The sequence below is a fragment of the Colossoma macropomum genome, unplaced genomic scaffold (genome assembly GCF_904425465.1).
Source record: "Colossoma macropomum unplaced genomic scaffold, Colossoma_macropomum, whole genome shotgun sequence".
Lineage (NCBI taxonomy): Eukaryota > Metazoa > Chordata > Actinopteri > Characiformes > Serrasalmidae > Colossoma > Colossoma macropomum.
In genome coordinates this window covers 24,089,573-24,109,557 of record NW_023494790.1, presented here as the reverse complement: position 1 = coordinate 24,109,557, position 19,985 = coordinate 24,089,573, and the positions used below count along the sequence as shown (strand labels likewise).

General features: G+C 38.1%; 2 protein-coding genes across 3 annotated transcripts; one reads left to right on the top strand and one right to left on the bottom strand.

The window, feature by feature from the left end:
- The first annotated feature begins 465 nt into the window (after positions 1-465).
- acsl5 (acyl-CoA synthetase long chain family member 5) lies at positions 466-13,705 on the top strand. The gene is made up of 21 exons (XM_036572675.1): positions 466-582; positions 2,974-3,139; positions 3,353-3,461; positions 4,563-4,627; positions 4,720-4,821; positions 5,221-5,320; positions 6,057-6,235; positions 6,348-6,380; positions 6,522-6,573; positions 6,782-6,855; positions 6,970-7,047; positions 8,673-8,807; positions 9,054-9,188; positions 9,361-9,456; positions 11,071-11,143; positions 11,275-11,363; positions 11,446-11,562; positions 11,835-11,978; positions 12,088-12,189; positions 12,931-13,002; positions 13,149-13,705. Exons 2-21 carry the CDS (start codon positions 2,984-2,986, stop codon positions 13,284-13,286), a joined length of 2,049 nt encoding a protein of 682 aa, XP_036428568.1. The 5' UTR covers positions 466-582; positions 2,974-2,983; the 3' UTR covers positions 13,287-13,705.
- zdhhc6 (zinc finger DHHC-type palmitoyltransferase 6) lies at positions 13,619-19,964 on the bottom strand. Of its 2 annotated transcripts, none has more exons than XM_036572677.1 (11): positions 19,780-19,964; positions 17,923-18,460; positions 17,695-17,786; positions 17,400-17,559; positions 17,045-17,206; positions 15,954-16,007; positions 15,440-15,607; positions 15,303-15,344; positions 15,069-15,214; positions 14,922-14,968; positions 13,619-14,344 (listed from the first exon to the last, which is right to left on the bottom strand). In XM_036572677.1, exons 2-11 carry the CDS (start codon positions 18,187-18,189, stop codon positions 14,241-14,243), a joined length of 1,242 nt encoding a protein of 413 aa, XP_036428570.1. In that variant the 5' UTR covers positions 18,190-18,460; positions 19,780-19,964; the 3' UTR covers positions 13,619-14,240. The 2 variants fall into 2 exon arrangements, with proteins under 2 accessions (XP_036428570.1, XP_036428569.1); XM_036572676.1 differs by having other exon boundaries at positions 19,627-19,917.
- Positions 19,965-19,985: the final 21 nt, after the last annotated feature.

Here is a 19,985-nt window from a genome sequence, read left to right as displayed (position 1 = left end):
TGGCAAAGTCAGCTGACTCCATGCCAGTGCACCCTCTGGCTTCGTGGGATATTCAGCTGATTTTTAGATAAGTGTACTCACTAAGCGGGTACAAGGCCAAAGCTAAAGAATGAATGCTGGGATATTTTTATTTGAACTCTGAAACATTCGGCCAGGTCAAATGCACAATACAGTGTCAAATTGACCTGCAAAAACAAACCTCTAGATTAAGCTCTCTCTCTCTCTCTCTCTCTTGCATTTACATTGATAGCTTTTTTAGTTGTTCTCATAAGAATATAAGTACGTTTTTCATGCTGGACATAAATGCACACTTATGCCAGACAACTATTGCAACATCCCTAATCCTCATTGTTTTATTGAAACATCACTGTTCTGTGTTTATATCCATACTCATTTTTATTATCAGGCAATAGATAGCAGCCATGGTTCAAAGGTCTTCTGGGTGCTGTGAGCTATTTTATGGGACCTGTACACATACCTTCCTCAGTCTTCCTGTGTGACATTACTGTTCAGGAGACTCTCTCTGTGAGCTGTTGTTTCCAGCTGCATTACCTGAGGGACAGTAGACTGCGAGACACACAGGTACTGGAGTAGACCTATAGCTCACACTGTAGTATTATGTTTAACATTAGCATTATAATATCGCAATAAGACTGATTAACTGGTGGTGCCCCCTTCTCCATGTGGTGAGGTGCCATGTTTGCCATGCTGGGCATCAGTAACAAGGTCAGGGTCAATGCTGAGTCAATAAGGTAGATAAGGTAACTTGCACTAACTGTTTAAGGAAGGTTTTGAGAACTTTACTGGAGAATTTTAGTGTTGCACACGATTGGCTGTATTATACTGGAATTGAATGGAGTGAACAGGAGTTGTTTGTTGAATCGCTATCAAGCAGAAAAAAATCAGTTAGTTCTTCAAAGGTTCTTTAGTGAGGACAATGGTTCTGTACAGAACTATGAACACTCAAAGCATAATTTGCATGCTTAAATGGTTCTTTGCATGGTGAAATGGTTCTTCCGTTTGATGGAGAACCAAAAAGGCTTCTTCTATTGTTACAATGTTAAGCTTGTGACAAGAACCCTTTTAGGTGCTATACAGAACCATTTTTGAAAATGTTCTATATAGAACTTTATATAACAAATTCTACATGCAAAGAATCATTTAAGCAGACAATGGTTCTAAATAGAACCATTTTCTTTTACTAAAGAACCCTTAAAGGGCCATCTTTTTTAAGAATGTAGGAAAGCACCGAAATGTGTGGTGCAGGGGAACTTAATGTCTAGGGACCAGATCCATTAGAGTGAATTAAATCTTACATCTTTTTTCTCTTGTTCTTTTTTTTTTTTACCTTTTCATTAAAGAACACATCTAAGAATGTGCTATTCATGAAACTATAAAATATATTCTAAAATATGTTCTTGTTGCAGTTCTAGACTGAGTTTTAAAAGCTACCTACTTTATTTACTAGAAATCAGGATTTTTATAAAACAATGTTTTTTAAATCAGCAGAAAGTACAGAGTTGTCTGTATTTCTGTCTAAACGGTTACGTTAATGGTTGTCATTAAGATACCAAAATCTTTTTCCCAACAGGAAACAAGGTCAATGGTTTTGACTCAGAAACTGCTGGAGTTGGTAGTTGGGTTAGCTTGTTAACTATAGCAAACAAAGTTGTACTGCTTAGGAACCTGTGGTTAATGTGGATGTATTACATACATCACTACTCTTCTACCACTTCCAGTTCTGTTTACTGGAGCCATTTGAATGTTTCATCGCTTTTCTCTTCCAGTTTGATGTTCAAATATATATATAGAACGCTGAAAACTCAAAGAACCCTTTGCATGATTAAATGGTTCTTTGCGTGGTTAAATGGTTCTTCACGTTGATGGAGAATGTGCTGTAGATCGTTCTATATAGAACCTTTTTGAAAAGGGTAACAACGGAAGAACCATCAACAGCACATTCTCCATCAATCTGAAGAACTATTTCATAAGGCAAAGAACCCTTTAATCATGCAAAGGGTTCTTTAGTGTTCATTGTTTCTACACAGAACCATTTTCTTTACTAAAGAACCCTTGAAGAGCAAACTTTTTTCAGTGTAGTATACCATTATGAATAGTATGTTAAAACTAGTAGCAACGTCATCATTAGACGCCATTCATTAGTTTAGTATGTTTAGTTTAGTAGTATGCAGCTAAATATAAGCTGTCATAAGTATTTACATTATGTATGTATTGTTCTTCTCTCAGTTGTTGGCAAATACCTGCAGAAACAGTACATTTGTGAATGCAGATTTTGTCCTACCAGCCTAGATGTGAGGGATCTTAATGCTATGTGCTTTAGTAAGTCCTCACGTTGGCACTGCTTTGGCAGACGTTAAGTCCACTTGATAATTAAATCGAACCACAGCACTACATCAATTGATCTAAACTCTGAGCACAGTTACCCTTCAAGATCAGAATGATTGTGCAGCTTATTAGTATCTTTACTTTTTGTGTCGTTAAATCAGAACCTAATGGAAAGCAATTAAAAGCACTGAAATGCTTTATTCTGTAGTTTATGTATCCTAAACTGAATTGAATACTTGTCTAAAGTGTAAACTGAATAGAGTAAATTCTGACAATTACTATGATTTACAGGACCCTACAAAAGTGTTGTAGAATACTTCAAGACAGAACTACAGAAATAATGCAGACATGAGATTATTACAAAGTGTTTTACAGCACTATAGAAATCTTATAGCATTACATATGGGTCTGTTTCATGGGCTGTATGAGCTCTGTGTTGCTGTCATTACAGCATATTATGACAGATATAGATTAGCTATAATTACTCTAACCATGAACTTTCTATACACATATCAGTGTGAACACAATTACATGAAAGCACTTGTCTCTGAAATTATTATAACATATTATATAGTTTTCATAATAGAAAGTTTCTATCTTATATATTGTACTGTTTTGCCCCAACAGGTCTGACAGCATGGACCTCTTGTTTGCATTTCTTTTCTCTCCTCTGCCAACCCCGGCGCTGGTGTTCTTGTTTTCACTGGGTGCAGCCGCCTTGATTTATGTCAACACCAGGCCAAAGCCCCTGAGGCCACCTGTAGACCTTAACAGGCAGACTGTGGGCATTGCGGTGAGAGTGCTCCTCCTGTATTGTAGACACTACAAACATATCACAGTGGCACACAAACAAAACAGGTTGACATGACACCAGATAGACTGTCATAAATTGAATTGTTATTATAATTAAAAAACTAATACCAATTCCATTTATGACAGTCAACATGATTGGTAAACAATGTATTTGCTTACTCAGTCAGCTTGTGCTGATGACATTGATTTGCAGGGTGGAGCCAGAAAAGGTGGCTATGTGAAAGATGACAACTTGATATCCTATTTACATGAGGATGCTAAAACTCTGTATGAGGTTTTCCAGAGGGGATTACATGTCTCAGGTAGGAGGCCTCCAAGCTCTTATAACTAGTTTATAATAATAATATAATGTACACCAACCAGCCTCTTTATTAAATTCACCTACTTGTTTCTACACTCTTTGTCCATTTTGTTAGGTCCACTTACCGTTTAGGTGCACTTTGTTGATCTGCAAGCACAGACTGTCATCCATCTTTTTGTCTGCATAATTTGTTAGTTCCTTTTTTACTTTGTTCTTCAATGATCAGGACCCCCACAAGACTTCTGTGTCCACTTACTATCCAGTCTATTAGACACTCCAACCTTCTTGGTCTACCTTGTAGATGTAAAGTCAGAGACAGTAGCTCATCTGTTGCAGCACAGTTTGTGTTGGTCATCCTCTAGTCCTTCATCAGTGGTCACAGGGCACTGTCCACAGGACACTGTTGGCTGGATTTATTTGGTGGGTGGACTATTCTCAGTCCAGCAGTGACACTGAGGTACTTAAAACTCCAGCAGCACTGCTGTGTCTGATCCACTCGTACCAGCACAACACACACTAACACACCACCACCATGTCAGTGTCACTACAGTGCTGAGAATGACCCATGACTCGAATAATATCTGCTTTGTGGGGGTTCTTCATTGAAGAACAGGGTGAAAGGGGCTAACAAAGTATGCAGAGAAACAGATGGACTACAGTCTGTAATTGAAGGACTACAAAGTGCCCCTATATGGTACACAGACCTGATTAAATGGATAAAATACTGCTTTGTGATTGGTCACACCTGTCACATTTGAGGTTGATCAGTTTATTTTCATCTAAGAACGCATCAAAAGGAGAATGACTGCACCTAACAAACTTGCCAGATGTACTTGGAAGTTTCTCTGGATTTTTACAACTTTCTTAGTAAAATATGTATTTTTTTTATCTGGTACATGGAAAGGTACTCATTCTTCTACCTGAGCCACTGTTTATAACTTTTGCATGCGTATGAGTTTAGGCTCACCACCCATCACTACCCTGAGACGTTGCGTGTTCAGGTCTCCTTTGGGTTTACTCACATCTTGCAATGTCTATTTACTCTAATCTCAGTTCAAACATCAACAGCTGTCTCACATAATCAGTAATATGTGCTGTGCAGGAAATGGACCATGCTTGGGGTACAGAAAAGCTGGGAAGCCATATCAGTGGCTGAAATACAAACAGGTATTTATGTCAGTTGTATTCAGCAGATGGGCAGGAGAGGCCATGGTATAAGCAGGTATCTCCATTTCAGTGCTGTGCTCTGGTTTTCGCAGGTTTCAGACAGGGCTGAGTATCTGGGCTCTGGGCTGCTCCACAGAGGCCTGAAACCTTCACCAGATTCCTTCATTGGCATCTTTGCTCAGAACCGACCAGAGGTGATTGTCCAAATGATCCAGCCACTGATTTACATTCTATCACTTACCAAAGATGCTGACTTTCAGCCAGCCCCCAAATATTCTTTCCTTACCCCAAATACAATGGCTCAGCCAAAATGTTTGGTGTCTGAAGTTTGCCTTCAACCACATCAGGTTGTTAAGTAACCTCAAGTAGATTTGCTTATGTGGTTTCTGACACTATATGACAATCTGTTGTTTTTAAAAATGGACAAAAGTACACAACAACCATCTTGAGGTCCATACTGTCCATTTCTGTTATTTGGGGTAGTGTGTGTAAATTTGTGTAAATGTATATTTTGATCACTTTAACCAGTTCTTTTAGACAGTGGTAAAAGATTCTGTTTTGTATGCTGACTAACTCTACTTTTGTGCATGCAGTGGATTATCTCCGAACTGGCCTGCTATACCTATTCCATGGTGGCTGTTCCACTGTATGACACACTGGGTCCCGAGGCTCTGGTATTCATCATTAACAGAGGTAATTACACCTGCTTACCTCTCAGCTTCATTAGAGGTGTTCACTGGAACAGATTTAGGTATGGAACAGATTTAACACCTAACTAAGTTCCCTTGAGGTTTAATCCCCATTCACCCTGAATTATTACAGATTATAGATTAGCTGTTGTATGCTCTGCTTCTTGCATGTTTCTTTCACAAGAATAAGTAAAGTGCTGCATTAAAGTGTCTCATTCCTCCCCATCTATGAATGCATTGCTATCTCTCAGCAAAAGAATAGCAGTTCCACAAATTGCAACCCCATCAGGATTTACAATCACCTACTTATCACTGCTGTCGGAGCAAAACCTTGTGTCTCCATTTTTGTCGTTTTTCAGTTTTTGGCAGAATTTGAAAATTTCTGTTGTCCTTTTCATTGTTTGTAAGTTTCATGATAAATGGACCGAAAGAAATGGCCCAAAATGACTTGGAAAAATGTCTGGTTCCATTGACTTTTATTATAACTAAAGTAAGTTTTTTCCTTCTCCTGTAAAGTTAGCATTTTGGAGATATGAGGTTTTGTCTCAACAGCAGCGTTATGCTATTTCTTTTACTATAAGAGAATATATTACTCTTCTATTACCACCAGCCCTTTTTATCATTATTTTTCTAAGTACCATAACATTACTGCTTCCACCTTTCTGCAACACATTACCTGATGTATTAAAGAGCTAGTACTGTGAGAAAGGCCCCAATTATCTTCTCTCTCTGTTTTACAGCAAACATATCTACAGTACTTTGTGACAAGCAGAACAAAGCAGAGATGCTCCTCACTAACTGTGAGAAAAGCCTTACACCTGTACTCAAAACTATCATCATTATGGACCCATTTGATGCTGCTGTAGCAGAGAGAGCCTCCAAATGTGGAGTAGAGGTCTTGAGTCTAAAGGATGTGGAGGTACACTTAGACAGCATTTGTTGTTATGTTGAGATTTCAACTGTTTTTAATTGTTTGGAAACAATTATCTACAAATTACACTAAAATAAAAGGATGTTTTTTATGTTTTTAGGCTCTAGGGAAAGATAATCTTCACAAACCAGTGGTGAGTCATTTAATCAACTGCCTTCTTGTCAGCAATAAGCAGACAGTATTGTTTGTTTTGCAATAAAATTTAACTGAACGTGATTATTTTCATGTTTAATTAGATTTTCATGTATTTTTATGATTATCTATATATCTCTAGCCACCAAAGCCAGAAGATTTGAGTATTGTGTGCTTTACCAGTGGAACTACTGGTAAGTGCACCTCATTTCCAATGACAGAATTACATATATCACAGTATGACAGCTGTGAAGGCCATTTGGATTGCCTCACTTGTTTCTACTGGTCAACAACAGCTTTTTGTTCCAGTTTCTTTTTCACTTTTGTTTTACTCAGTTGTGAATTTGTAATTGAAACAATTACCAGTAGTTTCAAAATACTGTTTTTCATCCTCCATTTTAGGTGATCCAAAGGGCGCCATGTTAACTCATGAAAATGTAGTCGCAGACGCTGCCAGTTTTGTTAAAAGCTTTGAGGTACAGAATATTATTGCGGGGGCTGAGAGCATCAGTGTTGTAATTGTTATTAGTGAAAGTAATTCATGGAAAAACTTAGTAACAATGATGAATATTTGACTCATGTTTTCTCAGTGTGCCTTCTCACCACTACCCACCGATGTGTCCATCTCCTTTCTGCCACTGGCCCACATGTTTGAGAGAGTTGTACAGGTAGAGATTTTGCTTGTTAACACATTTACATATATCCATCAATTCTCTAGTCTTTTCTCATTGTAGTTGTAGTTATTTTTGTTTCGGCTCAGACTTCTCTTTGGTAGCCAATCATCACAGTTGGAGCAAAGCTATGTATCTCCAAAAAAGGAACTTTATGGGCGAAGGAAAACACATTCTTAACTTTAAGCTAAAGTAACAAGATTTCATAACTATTTCTATAGATCTGTTTGACATGAAATGTTGACAAACTGTAAATAACAGCTGGTGTTCTCAAGTTATGTAACAAAATATGATCTTAAAGGGCTCATTTCATGCACTCTTAGAAAAAAAGGTACTAAACTGTCACTGGGGCAGTACCCCTCTGGTCACTGGGGTGGTACCCTCAAGGGCACATCTCTGTACCTTTAGTGAGGGAATATAATTGTACCATAACGCACTGAAATTATTTTTTTTCTAAGTTGTATTGACTCCACACACCCCGTCTCATCTCCGGGCTTTTTATTTTATTGTTCTGTTTTAAAGCGTTAGGTTATGAAAAGTTCTTTAAAATAAACTTATTTAACTTATTTAATAAACTTATTTAAGGTACACAGTTGGACCTTAAAACCACTGTTGTACTTTTGAGGGTACAATTACATTATTTGTACCTTCATAAATGAAAAAGGTACCTGCACAGTACCTTTACTTCTAACAGTGTGGAAACGTGAGAATTTTCCTCACTTCTTTGAAATGAAGAGTTTGATTTGGTGTGTAAACATTGTTAAAATTTCAAAATGTACTATTCACTCCCCAGTACATACAGTCCGTGTATGGAAACTACGCTGATTTCACTGTTTTTGTAATATCACAAAAACTAGCGTACTTATGTAGATACGTCTATTCAGCCTACAGCAGTTTAGCTCTGCCCATTCACACTGAGAGTTTCAGTCCAAGTTGCATTTTGAACCAAGCACAATACAAGACAGCCAGTCAGAACAGAGGTAATTTACACATCACTACTGTCGGACAAAACCTTACATCTCCATTTTTGACATTTTTTAGTTTAGTAATTTGAAAATACCTGTTGTCCTTTACATTGTATGTAAGCTTCATGATGAATGGACCAAAAGAAATGGCCCAAAAGTCTGATTACTTTGACTTACATTAAAAGTAAAGTATGTTTTTTCCTTTTCCTGTAAAGTTATCATTTTATAAATACAAGGTTTTGTTCTGACAGCAGCGATATGTCAGTCTTAAAGGCACAGTAACAAAAAGTGATAAAGAGAGGTCGGAACATGTTCATGTAAAAATTAGTTATGACTAGTTTCATCGCATAAATTCACACAAATGTAATAAGTAGACCTCAGGGGGAAAGTAACATAGAAGAAAAATTTGTGATATGGGCTCTTTAATGGCACAGTAAGAAAAAGAGTGGAAAAAGATCATGTGAAATGATGACTGTTTTTCACACATAAACCCAAACAAGCTTGATAAACGGCCCTCAGGGGAAAAAAATGGGCCATTTAATCTATGTCTGAGACACAGGCACTAAATGCCTTTCTGTTTGTTGAGCTCATAGATAATGCCATGGTGGTGCACTATCTCTGAGTCATGCTGAAGTCAGATTTGTTTTTGTCTGCCAGACGGTGTTGTATGGTGCAGGGGGAAGAGTGGGCTTTTTCCAGGGTGATATCAGACTGCTTCCTGATGACATGAAAACCTTGCAGCCCACGGTTTTCCCAGTGGTTCCACGTCTTCTCAATCGTGTGTATGACCGGGTAAAAACACTTTTGTCCTCACTTTAGCCTCTTTCTCATGTCTGTGTAAACGCACAAACTGGATTATGTGGTAGGAAAAAGTCACCCTTTGTGCTGTTTGAGCCTCTCACATGACAGCTGGAACTTTAGATTAGTGTTATAAGAATTGGATTTTGTCTTCTCTTCCCATTTTGTCTGCAGCAAAATGTTCTTTATCCTATACAGGCCTTTCCTTGTTAAGCCCTACCTCTCCTCTCATCCCTTCAGGTTCAGAGTGGGGCCCAGACTCCATTCAAGAAGTGGCTGCTGAACTTCGCCATTGAAAGGAAACATGCGGAGGTGAAGCAGGGCATCATACGAAACGACAGCATATGGGACAAGTTCATCTTCCACAAAGTGCAGGTATCCCCATCTAGCCAGAACATTCAGCTGGCTTCAGTTTCCCTCTGAGAGGAATAGAGGGAGAACAGTAGAAAGAAAAGGAAGCTTTGAGATGGTAATGAAGGTGTGCTTAGTGACTTGCTGCGCTCCTGGGGGGGACGGTGCTTCAGTGTTTGTATTCCTCTCTTTGCAGGAGTCTCTGGGGGGGCGTGTACGGGTGATGGTGACGGGTGCCGCTCCAATCTCTCCCTCGGTGCTCAGCTTCCTCAGGGCGTGCCTCGGGTGCCAGGTACAAAAATCCTCCTCAGTCTTGCGGCTGTCTGGGAAAAGCTGGCACAAACCCCTGAATTCTGCCTCAAGTGCAACATCTCAGGCTGTGTTAAGGCCCTATTGTTACTAAGTAATACAGAATATACTTATACATTAAAATTAATGACTGAACTGCAGTACCTGAGCCCAGTCAAGAAGTAGTTACTGGAGGTAGTAGAGGTACACAAGTTCCTTACTAAAGTAAAAATACAAAAATATGAACTCTTAAATGTATTTAAACTATAAACATAGATCCATTAAAATGTATTTATAATGCACTTTTTAAAATTGTGTATTCTGAGTTGAACATCAGTCTGTCCAAAAAGGAATAACACATGAGACAGAAGCATTTTTAGTGTACTGAAAGTGTTAGAAAGGGTTAGAAAGAAAACACAGATTTAGCCCCCTGGGCTTTAAGTAATTTAACCTTTAGGAACCTTTATCTTTGTTTTCTTTCTAATTTGATTAATCTTGCTCATGCGGGTACACAGTACACAAGTACAGAATACGCCCTGTGAATATAATGGGTGATATATTTTGCCGAAATTCTCCTTTCATTGAAAATTGGGCAGTCCTACACCTGGGTCGCATTTATGTAAGCAGCATCCTCACCAAAGACAAGGCTTATGGTTTGTCCTGCCCACACATGGCTCCCCCATGGTCTCTTTCTCTCTGTTCAAGTCAGAGAAACTTACAGAGAGAATGCTAACAATAAGCAAACCTAGTTAACCTAGCAAGCATAACTTGGAGGTAGGCTATCTGTCTGCCTGACACTGGCCTGATCATTTGTTCGTCCATCTGTCTATCCATTTTTAGGTAGTTTAACCAGCAATGCCAGTGTTTTTTCAAACTTTACACCCTTGGTCAAATTACATGCTTTGTTGATTGTGAAAATAAGTTAGCAAATCCTCTATAGGGAACAAACAGTGGAACAAAAAGAGTGGAAAAGGTCATGTAAATTACATTTAATATGTTAAATTCAGCAAGTAAACAGTAATTGTGCATTAAAATTTGTAGAAGTGTGTTCTCCATTGAGCATATCGCTGCTGTCTGAACAAAAACTTGTATGTCCAAAATGATAACTTTACAGTAGAAGGAAAAAACATACAGTGGAACCAGACTTTTTTCCAAGTCATTTTGGGCCATTTCTCTTGGTACATTCATCAGTTTACACATAATGTAAAAGACAACAGGCATTTTCAAATTATGTCAAAAACTGTAAAATGGAGATACAAGGTTTTGTTCTGCCACAGCGATATGTTGATTTATTTTCACTTTCAATTCAATGAAACATGTCATTTGACCTGGGGTGCCCACACAACAATCAATTATAGTATCATACAGACATTTTTGATATTTTACTGTGTGTTCACTGAGACTGGGAAGAAAAGAAACTTATATAAAATCACATTTCAAAAATCTATAGATTATAGCGTAATGAATTTGCTTTTAAACATAACGTGTACAAAGTTATTCTCCTCTGGTAGTTACTATGACTGCTGTAGAGGCTGTTGGTAAGATAAGACAGATGAGAACTTATCTCATGGTAACTCAGTGACCCTACAATGATCAATGACCCTGGCCTCATTTTCAGATATTTGAGGCGTATGGCCAAACAGAGTGCACTGCTGGTTGCACCATCTCCCTGCCTGGTGACTGGACTACTGGTATGTGTCCATAGTTAAATTACTTTGCCTTTACAGTATCATATGCATACTTGATACTCAGGCTATCCTCAGATGACCTCCACCTTTGTATATGCTTTGTATAATACTGTCATGTGCTCTGTTATGTTTAGGACATGTTGGTGTGCCTGTTCCATGTAATGTGGTGAAACTAGTAGATGTTGAGGAGATGAATTATTTTGCATCCAACGATGAAGGAGAGGTAACCTGAAAAGCAGAGCTATTTTCAAAGGACCGTATAATGATTGGTCTTTGAGGGTCATTTATGATAATTCGTGCCTTAGGTATGTATAAAAGGGAAGAATGTCTTCATTGGCTATCTAAATGACCCAGAGAGGACTGCAGAGGCTCTTGACCAAGACGGGTGGCTTCATACGGGTGACATCGGCAAATGGCTCCCGGTACGACTCCTCTCTTAGAATGAGTCATTAACTCTCTCTAGGAAGTAATTAAATCAAAGGTAGTTATATGTGTTGCTCTTTTATTCTCCTAACTAATGAGCAAGTCCCTCTGGTTCATGTGGGCTGTTATGTTAGGAATGACCCAAAAGTGCACTCTTCAGTGCATACTTTTAGTTGATTCTTCAGTATTTATGTCTAAAGTTTGCTTCCTGCATGTTTAATTTATTTAAATGTATTAATTACATGTTTACTTTGTTTGCGCTGTTTGTTAGAGTGGGGTTTTGAAGATTATTGACAGGAAGAAGAACATCTTCAAATTGGCCCAGGGCGAGTACATTGCTCCTGAAAAGATTGAAAACGTCTATGTTCGGAGTGCATTAGTTGCACAAGTGTTTGTTCATGGGGACAGTTTGCAGGTAGGTAACATCTCTTCAATTCTCACTACAGTAATACTTCAAATTCTGTGTAATGATGTATTAGACAGTTCAGCACATAGTGGATGTGTAATCTCTGTTCTGTGGTCAGTCTTGCTTAGTGTGCATAGTGGTGCCGGACCCTGAAGTGCTGCCTGGCTTTGCTGAGAAGCTTGGAGTTACGGGTACAATGGAGGATCTATGTAAAAACGAGGTCTGTATTTTTGCTTTTCAAACAAATAATAATAACAATAATAATAATAATAATGACATCAACAATAATATGCTGATACATAGCTTAGCTATTGGCCGATTGATTTCCATACAGTGTTGCAGTTTTGCTAAGGAAATCAATACTACTTACCGCCCCCAACACCCCCGCCCCCGCGGTCACCTAAGACATTTTAGTGGGTTTATGCACCACAAACAGTAATAATTTTTTTTTACATCACAATTTAAAGTATCCCAGTCAAATTACATATTTTGTTCATTTTATAGGTGAAAGTAAGTTAAAGCATCCTCTACATAGAAAACACTCTAATGTGGCATTTTTCTACACATTCTAGTGCACAATTTCTATTTTGCTGAGTTTAACATATTTATAACAGCAAAACATAAAATAGAAAATGTGCCATAACTTATGCATAAATGTGATCTCTGTGGAGAGTGTTAACTTATTTTCACTTCAATCAACAAATCATGTCATTTGACTAGGGGTGCTCAAACTGTATGTAAATGTATTGGTTTTCATGACATCACAAAATTAATGGACTAAAAAAGGTAATTTTTGCAGCTTAGTTTATATACTTGGACTATATGGTCTGAGGAGGGATGTTTACATATGTTAAACCAAAAAATATATATTTCCATGAGATGGCCCCCTTAATGTAACTCATTCTCTAAAGCATACATGATGTTATAGAAGGTGAAACCAGACTGCTTTCTGTCTTTACAGAAAATTAAAAAAGCCATCATCTCTGACCTCATCAAGCTGGGACGTGAAGCAGGTCTCAAATCATTTGAACAAGTAAGAATCATTTATGGGTCTGAGAAATATTTGATAAGGGTAGTGATTTTTTAGCCTAAAGGTATGCAAATATAAGATAAACACACACACAGACCAAAAGAAAAAAAAAACATTACTAATATTGTTGACTGTTCTTTCTCACTAAGGTAAAGGACCTGCATCTACACCCTGAACAGTTCACTGTAGAGAATGGCTTTCTGACTCCAACTCTGAAAGCCAAAAGAGCTGAGCTCAGCAAATTCTTCAAACACCAGATTGACAGTCTCTACGCTAACATGCAGTGATGTGTTCAAGAAGACCACAGGACACTGGATTAAGTTCCTGTGACCTGCTGACCTCTGAGAAAAGGGGACTTGTACTCCATTAACTGTGCAGATCTTAAGCACAAGCTATAGATTTCAGTACTTGCCTCTGATGACAGAGATAAAGTATATGCTTTGTACACACATATACACCAACTGGGAAAGCTTGGATGTGTCCTCCAGAGTTTCACTTAACAACTTGGACATATATATAATATAGCTTGTATTTCGACATATTATGCACTGAACTGGGTATATTATTTTCATTGTTGTTTTATATGAAAACAAAAAAATAGACAAACAAGCAGTTATTGTACAGAGCAGAATTGTTTACTTCTTTTGTGAGGTTGACATCAGTTTTACAAAAATAATTAAAAATAAAATTAAGGTATTTTTCTGTACAAAGAATACAGAGAAATTGCATGACTAAGAACTTGTTACAACCGGCAAAGGCATTGCATAAACAGTGTGGACAAAAAAGAGAGAGAAAAGAGAAAGAAAGAGAGAGAGAGTGAGAGAAAGAGAGAGAGATAGAAAACAACAAATTCAAGTAAACATTCGCTCAAGTCCTAAAAACCTGCCCCAAATCACCAACTTATGAAAAATGACAGTTTCCCTCCTCAACATGTTTCATTTATTAACTTGTCTTTGGAGATGTTACAGAGGTACACAAGTTCACTTAAGGAAGCGGAATTTGCTGGTTTAAAGAGTTATTTGCTTTACTATCTGGTGATGCAAACTAAGACTGCCCTTAAAATGCTTCAGTTAGAAGGCAGACATTGCTGGAATGCTCCTATATTTGCATTTCTACTTCCTGTAACATGAGTATCTCAGGCATCAGCCATCAACAGAAATACAAGAAGGTACCCAGTCAGTAAATCAGACCACAGAAGTTCCATACACAAGCTGACCAGTACAGTAAAGTAAATTACTGCTTTATTTGTCTTTCTTTTCTTCACCTGCCGATGTGTTGTTTGCCGAGTCATAGAGACACTTTTCCACACATCGCCGTGGAAACCATCCTCTCACACGAACCCCAGCTAAAAGAGCAGAGGAAAAAGGAACAGACACTTTTAGTAGGTGACATATGTAAACAGTCCACTGTAGCCAATATTTGAAGGGGAGTTCCACAAGTTTTTGTAATTTCTGCATAATGAAATCATTAAGATGTAAACAAAGTGATTCACAGCAGACTGATGTGAAATGCTCCGTTTTAAAGAAACTTGGCATGTCAGATTTGTTCACAGTGGTGGTGACAGGGCATTGTAAAGCAAAATAGTCCCCACAGGAAAGTTCTTTTTTGGATTGGATTTACAACTATATTACCATCATAAACACTAAATGATGTTATAATAAACTCCTGATGCAGTTTGACTGGTCATTTTTGGATAGCAAATGAAATGGCTATCTTTGCAGTGTATTCATCCCAAGCCCTGGGTACCTATGACCTCCATTATTAAGAACATCTGAGTCAGTAAGTTCCTCAACAATTAACGATTTTCACATCAAATCATTCTGAATCTCTTTATTTACATTTCAATGACTGGATTAAGCAGAAATAAAAAAAAGTTGGAAATTAATGTTTAAAATTTCACTGTGGCATTGACTAATGACTACCTTTAGTCTGTTCCTCATCCAAAACTTTGTCCCCATACATCCACCACCTGATGTGTAAAAAAAAAACATAACTTATATCAATTCTTCTTTGTTGAATAATTTAAATAGGTCAAATACAGTATTTTCAGTAAGCTGGGAACGACTCACTTCGTTCCTCTTGTGGCGAAGATGGTCTCCCCTTTGCTTAGTTGGATCCTGGGTTCCTCTGTACAAGGCGTCCTAAGAAATGTGTTAAACCCCTTTCTCAGCGGGCAGCAGGCCCCGTTATAGTCCTCTACAACTCTGTACTGGACCTAAGGAACACAAGACAGTTTGGTTTTATGTTCATTTTATGCCACTGCTGCCCTCTTGTGTCCAAGAGACATCATGACAATTACTCACGCTTCTCACACGCTTGTCTGCTTTTTGCTTTAGCTGCTCAATCTGAAAAAGAGAAAACAAATACGACAATTATTTGACTTGAACACAACAAATACATTATCATTGTACAGTGTGAGATGCCAAACACAAACACGTACAGTTAGAGTATGCTGGTGGCACTTCTCATTAACAGGCCACTCAATGCCATCTCCCTCTGGGGTTCCAGACCAGGTGAACACCTGCTTAAAGTTCTCCCACCGACTGCCCAAATCATACGGAAAGATGAACTCCTCTCCAGTTTGGTAGTACTGGATTCTGTCTTTGGCCTGAAAGAAACATTGAGGCTTCTAAGTGGTAAAGAGGACAGTGCTAAGACAACACATAATGCAATTCACCAAATCATGTGTTAAATATTATAGAGGCCGACTCTATTACCACGCAGTTTGTATAGAGATAACGTAAACCGTTACTGATTTTCAGAAAGCTTATGAAGCTGTAGTGGTATTTGCAAACATCTACCAAAGCACCACTTCTACATGCAGTAAATGCTAATTATGCTAGGAACTTAAATATATGAAGAGCCTATAAAACTCTCTAAGTATATGCTGAACATACTGATATACAGAAGTAGGACAAGGATGTTGTATTCAACAAAATGGTAAAGAAGCTCACCTTCTCCTCGATCCATATTTCAATTGAGGTTTTGTTTCGCATAATTACTTTAATCTAAAAGAAAGAACATACAACAACATTTATCTCTCTACGTGGCATAGGTTCACTGTCTTATTGGAGGAATTTTGTTGTTTTAACAATGTTTATATATTTTAGCCAGTTCCATTTGTTGTTAGTCCCTGCTGTCCCTATTGTGCAAGACATTTAACATGCTTGGTGGACAACGATAACTACCGGATTCTGTCTGTTATTAATTTTTTTATCCTCCTCTTTTATGTTAATTTTAAAGTACTCATCAAACAACTTGGAAGCAAAAGCCAACAATTCACATAAATGGCTAAAAAACACAAAAGAGTGTTTAGCTTTATGTTTATTGATGAATGTGAAATACCAAAAACGGTGATGGAAACAGATTTTTCGGTTAAGTGATGACGTAGCGGGAACACAGAGCCATGAAAAGCTGACAGAAGGCTGCCAAAACTGCTTTACCAAAGGCTTAAAAACGTTTTGACTCCCTCTATGCACTAGGGGTGGGCCTTATGGCAAAAATATCATATCACGATGCTTAAAGACATTTTTCATGATGCTGAATATGTATCACTATATTTTCACACACAAACACAATACACTAGTAGTGCCACATCTGAAAACAGCTCACTAGTTTACATACTGTACTAGTTTACATACTGCACTAAATCCAAACAAACAGCACTAAACATAACACTAAATAACATCAGCACTAAATAATATCATGATAATAGAATTTATCAAAATAATGATAAAATATCATTATACTGGCCACCTCTTCCACACACGGTGAGCGAAACTCTTGCCGTATGCCCTGATGTTATCTTCAAGAATTTGATTTAACTGATTAATTTATTTGACTTGAATACAATGAATACATTAACACTTCAACTGCGAAACCCTGGTTATGTGGCCTAGCAGATGCACAGATTATCAGTGTATTACTTCTACTAATAGAGGAAACTTGCCATCTCATGACAACATGGCCAGTGGTACACTCACGAAACCCCTGTGCAAAGCTGACCTAGGGAAAGCTAAAAAGAGTAGCTAAAATTGTGCTTTACCTGTATGAAAAACAGCATGCCCACAGCAATAGTGGTGCCAAGGGCCAGTCCCAAGGCAAAAAGGGTGGCTGCAAAAGATGCCACGCTGAATGGCATTATAGGATGGTGGATGCGTCGTGCAGCACTCATGTCTATCTTCACTGAGCTCCAACCGAAAGAGATCTGCAACAGAGGCACAGAGGACAATGCAGTTCTGTAAGAATCTGGGAGACCACCTGACTTGGATATAATTACATTAACAGGTTTTAATAACACCTGGTTTTAATCTTGGCAATCTGCTTCGGGAGTTAAAAGTGAAAATTGTAGCAAATACAATAAACCTAATAAATTACAGATAAATAGATAAAAGACTGACCCTGTCATACAACTGGGTGTACATGGTCATGATGAAGATGAAAGCAGCGTGCATGCATCCCAATGGGGCCAGGAGGAGGAAAGTAGTGAAGTAGGCATGATTCAGATGTCCACAGCAGTTGTTGATCCAGGGGCAGTGGTGGTCCATCTTCATCACACACCTGAGGGAGAGGAGCAGTTTTGTTTAATTAATGTGTTAATACAAGCAACAGCTATTATATGGCTCTTAACAAAATACAAACATGAAATCTTTGATGTAAGTACAGTTAGTAAAACCACATTGAAGGGAATGCTACCTGTTACACTTTCTGCAGTGGTGAGACCTTGGAGCTTTATAACCTTGACACACTCTACAGAACTGTAAGTACATTGTGTCTTGTTGATTTTCCTGTTAGAGAGAATAAATCACATGACCAACATGCAGCTATATTATACCAAACAGACGTCAGTTATTTACATTAAGTTAGGGAATAAAGCAGGATTCAGTATTCTCTCTAAAAACCCTTCAAAACACTGCTATTTACCGGTTTCCACCCTAAAGGAATATATCCAGGACCCACAAACATGGCGTTGAAGTAGTTGTAGAGAATAAGGACTGTCCAGTTGATGAGCATAATAAAGTTAATGCTGCCACCTGTGGTGTCCAAGGGCCAGTACCAGATAATGGAGTCCAGTATGGCCATGGAAGAGCACACAGCAATGACAGTAAGTGCAATGATTGGACCCCAGTGACAAAGCCGCCTAACCTCATGGAGGTTTTCAAATACAATAATGGCCGACAGAATGTTCATTGTGTACTGAGTGTGTTTCTTCAATTTATTCAAGTTCCTTGAAGTGATAAATGAAATGGTTAGATGTGCTGTCTCTCTCTAACGGAATGAATTAACGATGAGGAGGACAAAAGATGTATTTTCTGTCTTCTTCGAAACATCCAGAGATCAGCTGTTTCATGAGTCACAGAAGCCGTTTGTGTCTTAGAGTAAGCAGCTCTTCTAGGGTGTGGCATTCTTTCTCTCTGGTCACCCGGTAGCTCTATTCTCGAGCTGGAAGCAAATCATCCATCTAAGGAAGGGAGCAGAGGAGAAAATGATGACAACTATCCAGGATGTAAAGCAGCTTTAAAGGCTAAAAGTGGAGGCCTTGAAACTCCACCCATTTTTCAAAATCTCTGCATAATTAAACTTTTGACAAAATAATTCAGAGTGGTTTGATGTAAAATGCATTGCACAGAAATTCATGGACTCTGATTTGTTTACAGTGGTGGTGACAGGAATCAGGGGTCACAATGTTTACAACACAACTAATGCCATTTTATTTACTCTATTTACATTTTATTATCCTACATGTTCTGTAAACCTTTTTAAGGTTTGTAGACATAATGATAATTATGGCAAAACTGTTCTAAATCTGAAAAAAAAAAAAATCTTTGGGCACTATTTTGCATGTACCCCTCTGCCCTGTATTTAAAATATATATATTTTAGGCCAACAGCTTATTCCAAAACTATTGTAAAACAATGAATTGGGTATATTCATGAACATTTCTTATCATAGTTTTATGTGAGGGAGATTTTATAGGCATTATATGCTTTAGATGTCTGGTTTCTATCACCACCACTGTGAACAATTCTGACTCAGTAATTTTCTCTGGAATGGCGCTTCTCACATTAAACAACTCTGAATGACTTAGTTTACCTCTTAAACATATAATTATGCAAGAATTGTAAATAAATCTGAGGAACTCCCCTTTAACAGAATAAGCAGTTGTTCAACAGTTGAAGTGAATTGCTTTTTTGCTGGACTGCCTGTTAGTTTATGCCTGTAAATCACAATTAAATCCCTTCAGTAAATTGTTACATTGTTTTTTAAGTTCTTGTTTTCTGTATAAGACGCTACGAGCCGTGTCCCATGTTGCTGACGGTTATCCAGCTTCTAATAAAGATCCTTTGACATTAATTCCAACACCCTTATCAGCTGACTTATGATCTGTCATGCTTTAACTAAAACTGCAGTGTACGGTGCAGACACTGTTTACAATCCTGCGGCCATTATAACAATAATATACACTTAGTCCTACAATGGACGCAGAGCAAAACTCGCGTCTTATCCAAACTGAAATTGAAAACATAGCTAGGCTAGCTACGGAGCTATTCGTACCAAAACAGCGGGTTTAGCAAGCAAGCTAAGCTACCAGGCTACGTAAAGTCATGTAGAAGAGGGGTCACTCACCACTTCACAGTTCTGCCCGTTCAAGACTGTATAAATACTGTAATGCGCACCATACAGCATATTGAAAGGGTAATTACGTGTATACAGCTAGTGAATAGCTGTCTGTGCAGTTAACGACCGCAACCTTAAGAGCTTTTCTTTCCTTACACCCACCTCGATACTTCCTTCTGTTTTTCTTCTTGTCCTCCTCTCGCACTGAGCGGTGCTCTCTCCACTCATCTGCCCTCCCAGTTCATGTATGGACAGACTGAGAAGTACCACGAGATAACTGGAAGACTAAACTAGCTAATCATTGGGTTTAATGTCATTTTCAGCACCCTTGGTCAAAAACGTTCATGTAAAATAATAAAGATTCATTG